The 13,632-nt window shown below is 37.0% G+C and overlaps 1 protein-coding gene across 3 annotated transcripts in view; it reads left to right on the forward strand.

Annotated features, from left to right (window-relative positions):
- stard8 (StAR-related lipid transfer (START) domain containing 8) overlaps window positions 1-13,632 on the forward strand; it is a 63,452-nt gene that overhangs the window by 40,000 nt on the left and 9,820 nt on the right. For all 3 annotated transcript variants that reach the window (XM_051892924.1, XM_051892923.1, XM_051892925.1), the window contains 3 exons: window positions 5,688-5,769; window positions 11,818-11,881; window positions 12,142-13,433. In XM_051892924.1, coding sequence (XP_051748884.1) covers window positions 5,688-5,769; window positions 11,818-11,881; window positions 12,142-13,433 — 1,438 coding nt within the window. The remainder of the gene's footprint in view (window positions 1-5,687; window positions 5,770-11,817; window positions 11,882-12,141; window positions 13,434-13,632) is intronic.

Raw genomic sequence — 13,632 nt, forward strand, 5'->3', positions numbered from 1 at the left:
CCTTATAGCCTTACACGCTTATGAACATGTAATAAGGACCAAAATGTCTCAGGAAAAACACAGCCCATAATAACAGAGAGAGTTTTTTTGTTGTTGAAATCATGCTCTTTATTCATTACTGAGCCAGGGTTCTGCCAGGTCTGTTATTCCTTATTTTTGGAATCTAAAAACATTCTGTGCCACCTTCCTAATTATGCTTTCTAATGCTGAGAGAAAAAAAAGTTAATTAAAAATTAAAATCATTATTTGCAAATGAAATACCACAGATGAAGGTAACTCAAAGACAAATTGTAGCAGAAAGCACTGAATACACATTACAAAAAGTGACTTTATAACAAATCAATATGTCCACAACAATCCATTTTGCAGTCTGTTCAAGGTAAATTAAATACAAAGGATGTGTTTTTACTTTTACTTTTGTCTGCAAGGTAGATCCCATATTTAACTTTATGCGGTTGAAAACGAGCCTGCAAGGGATAGACTAAGTCTTTGCAATAGCATGTGCTGTATATAGGTCCTTGATCACATGTAATTGTCAAAACTCATAACTTTTAAAACTGTTTTATGGAGGTTTTTTCCTACTGAAAGTCTCTTGGAAAGATGTTTTGTTAGCTGAACGATCGGTATGTTGTTAACTGTACAAGAACACTTCCTTCCTCCACAACCTTATTTCATTCCTGTCACAAATCAATATGACTAAGGTTGATGTACAGACATCTAGATATAGGCTCTTGTATTGCATCCTGTTTTTCAGCATCTCTCACCAGGAGTGACACGTTTTTATAATGCTGTCATGTTAAAAGCAGGGATGCGCAATATTTACATGGTACCATATTAATTAACTACCAGTATTGGTTATAATTCATTGATAAATTAATCTATAATGCATATCCATTTTCATACTGAACACTTGTAGTTCACTTGTAGTTCACTGTAACTCACTTGTAGCCTTTAAATGATTAATTTTAGTTTTTTAATTTTAGTTCAGAATTGTATTATCAGAGCATTCCTAGTATTAAATAGGATTCAGCACCATACCTTTACATTCTGTCCAGCTGTGTTTGAATGCAAGCACACGTCCTTGAACAGCTATTTACTCATTCTGTGTTGTCAACCCCTGATATACTCACGGTATACTGTTAGCGAACATCCTGACACCACCCACGCTGCTGAGAGCTCCATTTAGATGAATATGTTAATATGTGCTGCACACTTACCTTTCAATAACAGAATAAACATGCAAATGAAATGACAACGATGAGAAAACAGAAAGCATCTGATCATAGCAATGTGGACGTTTGCACAAGCATTGCAATTCAGCACTCCAGTAAAGTCATGTCACATTTATTTATATAGCACTTTATACAATAAATTGTTTAAAAGCAAACAGCTTTACAGTATTAAACATGAAAAAAAAACAGTATCCGTGTCTCCTTCGATTAGAATTGCAACTACATTTTCTACTAAAAAACAGCTCTCCAGTGTGTTTGTTTTTACTCACGAATGTCTGACCTTGACGGACTGAATAGAAGAAATGAACCAGATAAGATTAACATGTCAAAGAAGGCGGAGCCTCAAAGCCACACCCATTATGGAATCACCATGGACCAATGGTAGTTTGAATGTGTTTACCAGGCAAAGCGCTTTTTTACGGAAAGTTCACTTTTGTAAGCTGTTTCGAACACAAAACGAACTTTGTTTTGGCCTGATTTTGTTCGAAATGACTTCACACCAGTTTGTTCTATGATTTCACTTAAAGTATATCAGGGGCCTTTAGTGTGGTCTGGTGAGGTAATTCTGAAATAATCATATTTTTGTAGCTAATCACAGTAATGCATTTAGTTTTGTTTCTCTAAAAGAAATAATTATCAGTGTTTTATTGCCTTCAAAATTTTTCCACCTGCACAATGATAATTTTAAAGCCGAATGCAGCAACACTTCCATTCACTTGTCTCATTTAAGCAACCTGACAAACACCTGTCATCTGCTTGACTTCTTCTGACAGAGCTGTGTATTTTCCGGCTGCACGTCACAGACTAAGCTGGCAGTGACCTGGCCCACGTTGGCTGTGACAGAAACAGAGATGTGCTGAATTAATGATACGCCAGTATCCGGGATGTTCCTGCTGTTCATGGCATAGGTCTTGTATTGGATTTTTTTTTATATATATACCAATATATATCAAAGCGAACTTAGACTCATTCATCCTCTTGACATTTGCATAAAAATAACTTCAGAGGAACATTAAAAAGGACGTGACGTTTAAAAAAGCAAGACTTTGATCCAGCGACTGATCACAGAATAACTCTTATGATTTTGTATAGGTCAGTACTGAGGCATTCTGTGTTCTCTGTTCTGTATTGATGTCCAGCTTCAGAGTAGCAGTCAGCGATTTCTCACTTTTTTTTTCTCAGAATCATCCCTTGATGCTCTATTAAAAACTCAATAGTTGGTGCTGTGTTTTAAAACAGCAGGGATGCTGGTGTCTGTCTGTTTTGAAAACAGCCCTGTGTGTAATATTATCTTTGAAAAGTGACCATATGGTAATAAACATGGATTTATTGGGAAAATAAATGAGGGCAATTGTTGTCACTTGCATTTTGAAGCTAAACTGCAGCATCAACAAACAGATGCTTCCGAGTTGGTCTTTCCCCGTCCCTGAAAATAGCCCTGCATTTCAAAAGAGGAAGAGTTTATATAATATATTCTGCATCTATATGTATGCTTGTATTTTTTTTAGGAAAACAAAACATTAAATGCAGTAGAGTGGTCTGGATGCTCTATTTGTTTTTTTGTTTGCGTGTCTGGAATTCTGAATTTGAGTGACAGCACTGATTGGAAATTTCATTCCAACCCCAAACAGAGTAAAGAAACTTAAGAAATGTTTGGCTGTGTGTGAACAAGAAACTCTGTGTTCTTTGAACTGCTGTGATAAGGACATTCATAACCAAGACATTTTGAGAGGAAGAGAGGCAAGGTACTTCTCGTTCCTGATGAACAAAAGAAATGTCATCTTCACACTTACACAGTGTGTGTCATTCTGAATTGGATACTGTAGAATTGTCTAGCTTGACTTAAGTTTGACTCTGGTGGGAATTTCTTTTTCTTTTGTTCTTGTGGTGTGAGATGAATGCTTTCTGGCAATCTTCCTGTACTACTGTCATTAGTTGGACCTGTAACTCAAGAGGGGAAGGAGGTTGAAACAAAAGGTGGAAATGGGACACCTCAGCAATGTTGACGCACTCAAATGCACACACACATACACGCATACAATATGCAGGTATACACACACCACACTCACATTCTGACTCTCTGTTCCATCTAAAATAGTGCTGCCCTGGTAGTTATTTGCCGATACATAACTGCTTTTCCAGCTCATTTTTGAAGAATATACATTGATACAATGTAAGGCATGACTGCCGTTATAGTGTATGCATTTCTATATTTTAGAGCAAGGTTCTTTGACTTTTTTCAGACCCCAGACAGAGCATATATAATGCTCACATTGCTTGAAAAGATCATTAATGACACAAACATGTATTTTTTTTTTTTTACATTTTGATATTACTGAATTATAAAATTCAGCTAAATGTTTTATTGTTCATTAAGTTATTGTACTTTAACACATTAACACAAAAGAGGTTGTGATCAGACTATGATAGATAAAAGCCCTTTAGTAGCACCACAGACCCCCAGGAGGTCATGGACCCCTATTGATTTACTCCGAGTAGCAGTATATTTTTGTTGTGTTGTACATGTACTCCAAACACACTTTAGCCTTTGTGTTAACAGCGACATGTTCAAATCTGACCTTTATGTCTCAATCTCATCCCACCACACCCTCTGTCCACTTTCCTGTCTCCTTTCTATTGTCCTCTAAAAAAAATAATAATAATGCAACAAATCCATATATCTTTAGCCGGTCCCTCAAGAGGTGTCCGGGGACATTCCCCCTGGATGAAAAATTAAATGCATGGAAACAGCCGATGATCAGGGATGATTATATCCTGCCAATCAAAAGAGGGCGGAAAAACGTGTCAGACTGCAACTCTTACTGTGTGTGAAGAAAATCTCTCTTAAGTTGAAGTTAACGTGACAATGCATTAACAGTTTAAAAAAAAAAAATAGCAATTCAGTTATGTTGCCAGGTCCACGTTTTTCCCCCCTACACCAAACATTATTTGTAGTGTGCCTCACATCCAATAATAGCAAAGAGCTTTGTGCTTTGTCACTTCTAATAAGAAACAAAGTCTCAGCTTTCAAATTCTGTCCGTTTTATCATGAAATTCAAACAGTAAATGGCATTTGACACTCTTAAATGTGACGTGACAGTTCAAGTGGCAGCGTGGAGTCTTTTTTTTCACTTTAGTACAAGTTATAGCACAAAAAAAACATGTATGAACATCAAAAGGTACAGTATGTTGAAAAATACAGTACAACAGTAAAACAGCTTGTAAACAATGTCACTTAATGTTGCATTTACCTCAGGAAAGTTATCCGATGTTCACAGTTCATTGGTTAGCTATAAAAAATACTAGAAAGGACCTTATTTACTGTTAATTCTATATGTATGTTTGAATAAGTTTGTCATGAAGACAAGTGTTTATGAAAACTGCCATTTGTGCAACTGAGTTGAACACAAACATTATTGTTTTTTTATTTGAGTGTAATTTATATATCTGAAAATATATAGCAGTTGAATATAACAGCTCTGTTGTTCATCTTAACATCTAATATTAATGTAATGTAGTAATGTACCAATTGTACCAAATGAGAGGGTTCCCTGTATAGTTTGCAGCTTTAGTTGGAAGAGTTTTTACCAATCTGTCAGCATTGGTATTGGCAGATTTCATCTGAATAATCGCTACCGGTATTGGCGGAGAAATTTAGTATCTATGCATCGCAATAATAATAATAATAATCATAATCATAATCATAATCATAATAATAATAATAATAATAATAATAATAATAATAATGCATTTTATCACTCAAGAACACCTTACAACATAAAAGCAACATGTAAATCAATTGTATATGCTTATGTATGTGTATGCTAATGTTTGTGCTGTCAGTGTTTTGTAAAGGAAAATGCTGTCAGACAACTATTTAAAGATTTTCTAATTTTGATCGCATGCAAATTTTTATATGTGGGTTAAAGTTGAAATGTCCTCTGTTTGTGTGATTTAAAGAGTTAGTTCACACACAAATGAAAATTCTGTCATCATTTACTCACCCTCAAGTTGTTCCAGACCTTGGTGAGTTTCTTGAGGTTGTTCCAAACCTCCAAACCTTTCTTCTGTTGAGCCAGCCAGTTGACGGTAGCCATTGAATTCTATAGAGGAAAAAGAAAAAAAAATACTATGGCAGTCAATGGCTACCGTCAACTGTCTGGTTACCAACATTCTTCAAAATATCTTCTTTTGTGCTCAACAGAAGAAAGAATCTCATACTGGTTTGGATTGGAACAACTTGAGGGTGAGTAAATGATGACCAGGTTATTTTTTATTTTTGGGTGAACTCAATCAGCTTTTTTTTTTTATTGGCCAAGTATGCGTAAATAACCTTTTAATCTATCTTTTACTGACCACTGGCTTAAATGTTACATTTGGTCTCAGTAGGCTTTAATTAGCCCAATTGTGTAGTTGAATGAATGAATTAATTGGTGCATCTCTGTGTGCCCTCAGCCTCTCTGTTCCCTATTGAGATCTCTGCTGTGAGGAGAGACCATGAGTTTCTGGATCAGGACTCTCTCAAGGCGTTATGCAGGTGAGAAACCATTGCATATTCACTTAAATATTAATTACAGCACTTTAAATATATTCCATCCTGCACAATGATCCCTTCTGGTTTGAGTTTCACTCCTCCTTTATGTGACTGCACCCATGGCATTAATTATGGTGGAATAACATGATAAAAAGTATACTAATAATAGTGCCTTTATGACATACGTTTAAAAGTATGAGTCACATGTCATGAGGGCATCTGTCAATTTCTATAGGCTTTCGATCACCATGGTGACGGTCCACTTGTGTCAGCAGGCCTTGCTGTGCTTCATTGTTCAGTCTGTCCTTTTTTTTATTATCAACTTTATTCTTTTTTTCACCCTTCCATGTGGAATAAGTGATTAAGTGACTGGTCACACCTGCAGAAGTCACATTGGAATGAATGGCCTTTTCTAAAAGATAGCGAATAAACAGAGAGGGGAAAATTATATTTCCCAGGGGCGCAACTGGTGTCAGTCCTAAGGCGATAGAAGAAGAGGGGAGATAGAGACTGAATATACCATTTGTCCCACAGTGGCTAGTTACACACTGTATGCTTGGCTGCTAGCTACTGATAAAAAACATCAGGGCAGCTTGATGAATTAAGAGAACCGAGTCACAAACACACACACACATAGCTGAAAAACTAGAACTCTAAATCCTATATGCATGTCCATAGTATCTATATTTAAAGCTGTGTAGAAAAGGAAGCTGGATTTGTGTGAGCTAGGGAAAATGATTGTGATTTTAACGGTAAAAGACTATGCTATTGTAAAAATCTGTTAATTGGTTAACACTAAGTTTCCTTACTATATGGTGAAATAGATTTAACCTTACATTTAATGTCATTTTACAGTAAAATGCTGTTAAATTGACAGTTTTTGGAAGTGAAAAGGAATGTCATTGTATAATTTTACAGTGAAAAACTGTACATTGACATTCCCAGAATTCCCTGCGTGACACTTCACATGCTGATGTATATTCATTGAAATTAACTGTTTATTCTTAGTTTTTTTTTTTCTTGTCAGTTATGTACATTAGAGCTTTATGTTTTATCTAATGTTGTTAAATGAATGTTTATTGCATTAACATAGTCTCAGATGTGTTACCATGATGATGTTTAGTATTTATGTGAAAGACACTGTGCACCTTTTGTATATTTTTCATAATCGTGTTAAGTCGCTTTAATGTAAAATCTAATATAATGTTTATCTAATATGAGAAGACCATCAAACACTGCAAACACATTTGTTATCTATGTGATTGTGGGAAAAGGTGTTATATTTGGCACTGACAGCTGCTTTTCAAAATTACTTGCATCAAATTCAGGGTGTACATTTTATCAGTATCATGGCCATTACTGTGCAGGGATCTAACTGGTCTTTAAAAAGTCTTAAAATGTCTTAAATTCAGTTTAAACACATTTAGTGTTTAATTGTATAACAAAATTCTTAATTATCATTTAAAAAGGTTTTACATTTAGGGACGGTAAAAGGGGAATCGCAACACTGCCTAATGTGATTATCAAAAGGTGACGGTTTAATTAGTATGTATGTAGTGCTATATTAATACATAAACCAATTTCAGCACACACGTATACATTGAATAAAACATGGCTTGAGTCAGAATTTTGCAGTGCTATTTTAAATGATTTATCCGTGCACAGCATTATTATTATTATTATTATTATTTTTAATTCACATGCCCTTGTAATCTTTAATCAAAGATTAAAACATCTGTTCTCTGTTTTGTGTTACTATGTGGAATCAAAGTTTTTCCTAGTTATGATGTTCACTCTTCCAACTGTAATATAAAAATCAGTCTTCTTGCAGAATCACTTGTTGTTTTGCTGTGAACGTATTCTGGCTATCAAACACCGATGGCCCTCTTGCATTAGTGGGATGATGAGCTCATCTGTTGATCTTTGCGCCACAGCAGGTTACTAGTGCACTTAGAGATCCCTGACTGTCTCTGTGAATTTGCTCCATGCAGAGTCTGTCTTGCCGCCTGAGTGAATATGCCAGTCTGTGGCCATTTTGCCAAATAGCTTTAAGGTGAACTAGACTGCCAAGTTATACCTTATCAAAAATGCAGAGGTGAAATTTCATGCTGTCAGTCAGTCTATTTGAAATCACTATGAGGCTGAGCTTTACTCATCCGGTACTTCAAGTGTATTTGTCAGCATTTTCTTTGACTAAATATCTGTACTGCTGTGGCAGTGACTGTAAATGTAGAAAACATGTTTAGACTGGAGATGTGATCTAGTGTTTAGTGCTACATTGTAATTATGGTGATTAAAGGATAGGTTCGGATCAGGGTCTGAAATTAACCAGGACTCGGGGCAAGATTACTAATAAAAGAGGATGAGAAAATAATCCATATTACAAAAAGAAAAAAGCACAAATATTACAAAATGTGACATTAAAAACCTTTATAAATGATTGATTTTTCTAAAGTAATACTGTCCAATAGCACCATCCACAAGTAAAATTACAGCGGGAGTCCGCATCTCTCGTGCCTCCCCTGAGCCCATTGAGCTTTAACAGACCCCCTAAAGCGTGCAGTGTGTTTGTTGGGGGTTATTGAGAATGAATAGGGGAAGTCGCGTGAGAGAAGGCAACGCCTCCATTGCGCTATGATTGTTGATGATTGGATATGATTGATTTGTGCGATAAATCCTGCCTCTTGTTTGCAAATCAGTCTGAATGACCAAAATTATTATTTTTTTTATTAAAAAAAATAATAAAAACTGTGAGGACTTTGCCTCCCTATATATATGCAAGCTATGGATGTTTTTGGTCTAGAGTGCCGCCCTCCGGTTTTATAAGATGACCATCCATTTTTAGAAAAAGATAACATTTACATTTATTCATTTGGCAGATTTTATATTTTATATTGCATTCAATTTGTGCATTAGTTCATGCATTCCCTGGGAATCGAACCTATGAACTTGGTGTTTCTAGCACCATGCTCAATGCTTGAGCTACAGGAAGAAAAAGAAATCAAAAAATCTCACACAATTTTTTTTTTTCTTTTTTTTTTTTTTCTATTTTGGTTTTGGTTTGGCCACTATTGTGAATAATAAGAATTTTCTTAATCTTTTGAAAAAAAGCAGACAAGCAAGCCAGCAAGATTTATAAGTCTTTGGAAAACTAAATAAAAAGCTAACAAGCATGCCTAATGACGCACAGAGCTAAAAGTCTTTGTTAGTGTGTGCGAGTGTCTTGCTAGCCTATTGTTAGCGCTCTTTATCCTTATTGCCTTCCTACTGATTATTATTCACAAAGAGTAATTAGTTTAATATATTGATGTGCACAAACTCTCACACACTATTATCTATAATCCAAATGCCACACCGAACACACCCCCTCTTGTGTGTTTGTTTCTAGAATTAGTTTTGTTCTGTCATGCAGAAAAGGCATTATGTCCAACAGAAATCCTGTGGCCACTGGGCGCCAAACACTATGGTGTGACTAGACGTGTTGAAGGGGAGCCACTGTGATCACTGATGCAAATCCACTCCATCAGTCTAAACGGATGGTCACTTATGCTTGTAGATGCTTATGCTGGTTTGGACTATATTTCGCTCAACTGTATTTCATTTCAACTGTGATGATTTTCACAGCCAAGTCATTATCAAGCACAATGTGTGCACTAATTACCAAGAGAGCTGAATGCTTATGAACACATCGCTTACTCGTATGCTTACAAGGCCACTCACGTCAACTCTAAACATGCTGATAATCAAATAATGACATGGTGATGAATGCCCCTCTACCTCTAACAAAAGCACTGCCATATCAGAGCCGATTGGGCGCAGATGGAGAGAGCAGCAGAGTCTAGTTCAAGTCATTTTAGAAAAGATACATGGGCTGATAGATTCATCACTCTGTCAAGTGTGGCATTAATGCAATTCAGCTGGGAGCGTCTTCAGAGCTCAGTCAACATCAACAAATACACACACACACACACACACACACACACACACACACTTAATGAATGTGTTGAACTTTGTGACTTGGATTGCTGACAGAAATAACAAATAAATCTAAATACTAATTTAAGCCTGGACAACTGCTGTTAACAGTTGATATGTCCACATTTGCATCACTGTTGGAACTGTTTTAACCACAAAAACATATATGTATTTTAATTAAAAGGTTAGTTTACCCAAAAATGAAAATTTTGTCATTAATTACTCACCGACATGTCGTTCCAAACCCATAAGACCTTCGTTCATCTTCGGAACACAAACTAAGATATTTTTGATAAAATACGATGGCAGTAAAACAATTAACTTTCAGATGCCCAGAAAGCTACTAAAGACATATTTACAACAGTTCATGTGACTACAGTGGTTTAACATTAATGTTATGAAGCGACGAGAATACTTTTTGTGCACCAAAAATACAAAATAACACTGCTTCATGAAGCTTCAAAGCTTTACGAATCTTTTTTTGAATCAGTGGTTCGGAGCGTGTATCAAACTGCCAAAGTCATGCCCCCCAGTGGTGAAATATTGAAATTTCAAAACACTTACGTGACGTAACAAAGCCTTGTTTACTGAAATCACGTGACTTTGTCAGTTTGATATGCGCTCCAAAACCACTGATTCAAAACAAAAGATTCGTAAAGCTTCATGAAGCGGTGTTTTAAAATCGCCCATCCCTAGAAATTGTTGAATAAAGTCGTTATTTTGTTTTTTGGCGCACAAAAAGTATTCTCGTTGCTTCATAACATTTAAGGTTAAACCACTGTAGTCACATGAACTGTTTTAAATATGTCTTTAGTAGCTTTCTGAGCACCTGGAAGTGTTAATTATCTTGCTGGTAATGGAGGCCTCAGTGAGCCATCAGATTTTATCAAAAATATCTTAATTTGTGTTCTGAAGATGAACGAAGGTCTTACGGGAGTGGAACGACATGAGGGTGAGTAATTTTCATTTTTGAGTGAACTAACCCTTTAAGCTGTCGTTTAGCTGACAGTTTTATTCAATGTGACTTTTATTTAATAGTATACTAATTAAAGGACAGTCCCCTTGAGGCAATCTGGGGTTATGTGTCTTGTTTAAGAACACATTGGGCCCATTTACACCTGATATTAATGTGCCCTTCAAGTAAGTTCTGAGCGCATGAATGACCAAGCGTATTTACAAGTGTTAAAGTCTGAATTCTAGATTATACATGAGTTGTGACATTGGAAGGGGCTTACTGATGTGAAACATGGTGGAAACACAGTTGCAATATGGATATCATCATATATCTGTAATCTGTATAGAGAGATTAAAGCAAGTCTGTAGTGAATGGGAATTAATGACTTTGCACATTATTTTAATTTCACATGCTATTTTTAATCATTTTAAAGGTGTGAGCAGCTTATAGAAAGCAAGTGTATATATATTAAATAAGTGTGTATATATATTAAATACCATGTATAAATAAGCGATAGAAATTAATAATTTTCATGATTTTGAATTCAGATGTAGTTATTTGGGTTCATTGTTCACAATATGATTCTTTTTATTTTGTTCAGGCTACCTTCATGTTGTGTTTCTGATTTAAATGTGTGAGGTTGTAATAACGAATGTCCAACTCGGAGGTAGGAGCTTCCCAGGTGCACTTAAAGGCACTATTTACACCTGGTATTACAGTACCAGATGACCACTTGTGAATGACCACTTGTTTTTGGTTTAATGACTATGCGCATCCCTTTATATGTCAGTGTTTTAATGCTTGTATTATTCATTTTTATTTATTCACTTAGCATATGTTTTACTGAAAGTGAGTTTTCTCTCATGTTTGAATGTCGATACTGAAGATGATTCATGAAGTTTTGTATTTTTGTAAAGTTTTCCACATTTTTTTTGTGGTTGAGTTTTTAAAAATCTTACCTACCACTTTTAATTTAGCCATCAGGATTTTCAAATAATTACTATGCCACCCTGCCTTTTCAACAAAGACTATGCATGTAAATTTCATGCAAATTTAAATCCTACAACACCCAAATATGCCCTTCTCTCTCTCTCTCTCTTTGTGTGTGTGTGTGTGTTTAGGAGGCTAACGACCCTTAACAAATGTGCTGCGATGAGCTTAGAGGTTCATTTTCAGTGTAAACAGGTAAACAAACAAACATGCCGTCCACTTATAATTTTATTATGTGATCTGATGGTTTGCTGACAACTGCTCTTTGCTTGTCTGTTTTCATTTAGTTTGACTTCCACTGGATGATATTTTTTAAACTTTACTTTAACAATCCTTTTAAAATGTATCTATGTGAATTCTGTTACTATTTGTTAGTTACTTTTCTTATTAATACTTCAAAAATGGAAAAAACCTTTTCATTATCTAACTGTGCATGTTTGTGTTACTGTCAACAGAGTGAGGACTCAGAGGAGGATGACGCATGTGCCCTTAGCTCCCGCTGGGCTTTTCAGCGTGAGAGTAAAACTTGGTCCCGTCTCCGCACTCTCTCACCCAGCCCTGTCCCCCCTGGCAACCGGGCCTCGACCTTACGACCTTCGGGTAGTAGCGATAGTGTGCTGAGTGACATCAGTCTCCTAGAAGTCACCTCATTGACCTCTGACCTCAGCACTAGCAGCTTGAGCTTAGACAGTGCCCGGGAAATAACAGCTCCAGGGGGTCACGTCACGGTGGGTGAAGGTGCATCGTCAGTTTGTGTCTCACCCAGCCAAGATGAGAACGATGACACCGGATCCTCATCTTCCCTGCCGTCTGTAAGAGAGAAGACGAAGCGTCCTTCTAGATCATTTTTACGAAGGAAAGAATCCGTAAAGAAGCGAGATTGTGAGAGAGAGAAAGTCCCAAAGAGCATTTCAACAGTAACTCAACATCAGCCACACTCAGGTCTGCACTGCACATCCGATGCAAGTTTGCCTGGACAAACAAAGAATAAGTTCAGAATCACCAAAGATGAGGCATGGAGGTCACATACGATATGCCGCAGTAATGTTAGCCAGAAAGCCACTTTGCACAAGCCTCACAGAGCATGCCTTTACCTGGAGGACTACCAGTTAACTTGGGAAGTGCCGAAGTTCACCAATCATAACAACAGGAAAGAGGATCGTGTGGTCCACCTCCCCTTTGACCACAAGCCTGGAACCTTCCCAAAGTCTCTCTCAATCGAAAGTCTCTGTCCGGTCTCTGTTTCTCAAAGTCCTGAACATAGTGACTGGGCAGGAGAAGATGGAGACCTGTCATTGGATGAAAGCATTAGTCGCAGTGGGTCACAAGACTTTCTTTCAGGTTTTGGGAGGAGAAGAATTTCTATGGGCTCAATTGGAAGCATTTACGACAATGTTCCAGAGACACCGGGCAATCCATGTGACATTTTCGACCCTGGAAAAGAGAAAGCCTTCCAGCATCTGGACGACATTCTACAGCACGTACAAGGGCTACAGCATAACATCGACGAATGGTCGCGCTCACTCGGCATTCAGCCGCAAGACCAATCGAATGCGGAGACTGTGTCCACGGCGGACACGACATTACCCAGCAGTCTTAATTATGATGAGCAATCAATGTCAGATGTTGGGACGACAGTGAGCGATTACGATAGTGCAGGAAACTCTGTGAATGAGGGAGAAGGAGAAGGAGGAATGAGAGAGAGGAGGGACTCAGGGGTGGGGGCATCACTCACGAGACCCAGCAGGTGAGTAAATCTGATGGTTAGACTTTATAGACATAGGGAATTCTAGCCTGTTCACACTTGTGAGTGCAGTTAGCACTTATCCAGACCAGGTGTTTCTAGAATGAGTGAGATAGATAGAGAGATGAGAGAGATACAAGCCACTCAATTTGTCTTTTGTTAAACTGGTGTCTGGCGACAGTGACAGCTGTGTGTACCTTGA

Source organism: Ctenopharyngodon idella, chromosome 5 (assembly GCF_019924925.1).
Source record: "Ctenopharyngodon idella isolate HZGC_01 chromosome 5, HZGC01, whole genome shotgun sequence".
Taxonomy (NCBI): Eukaryota; Metazoa; Chordata; class Actinopteri; order Cypriniformes; family Xenocyprididae; genus Ctenopharyngodon; species Ctenopharyngodon idella.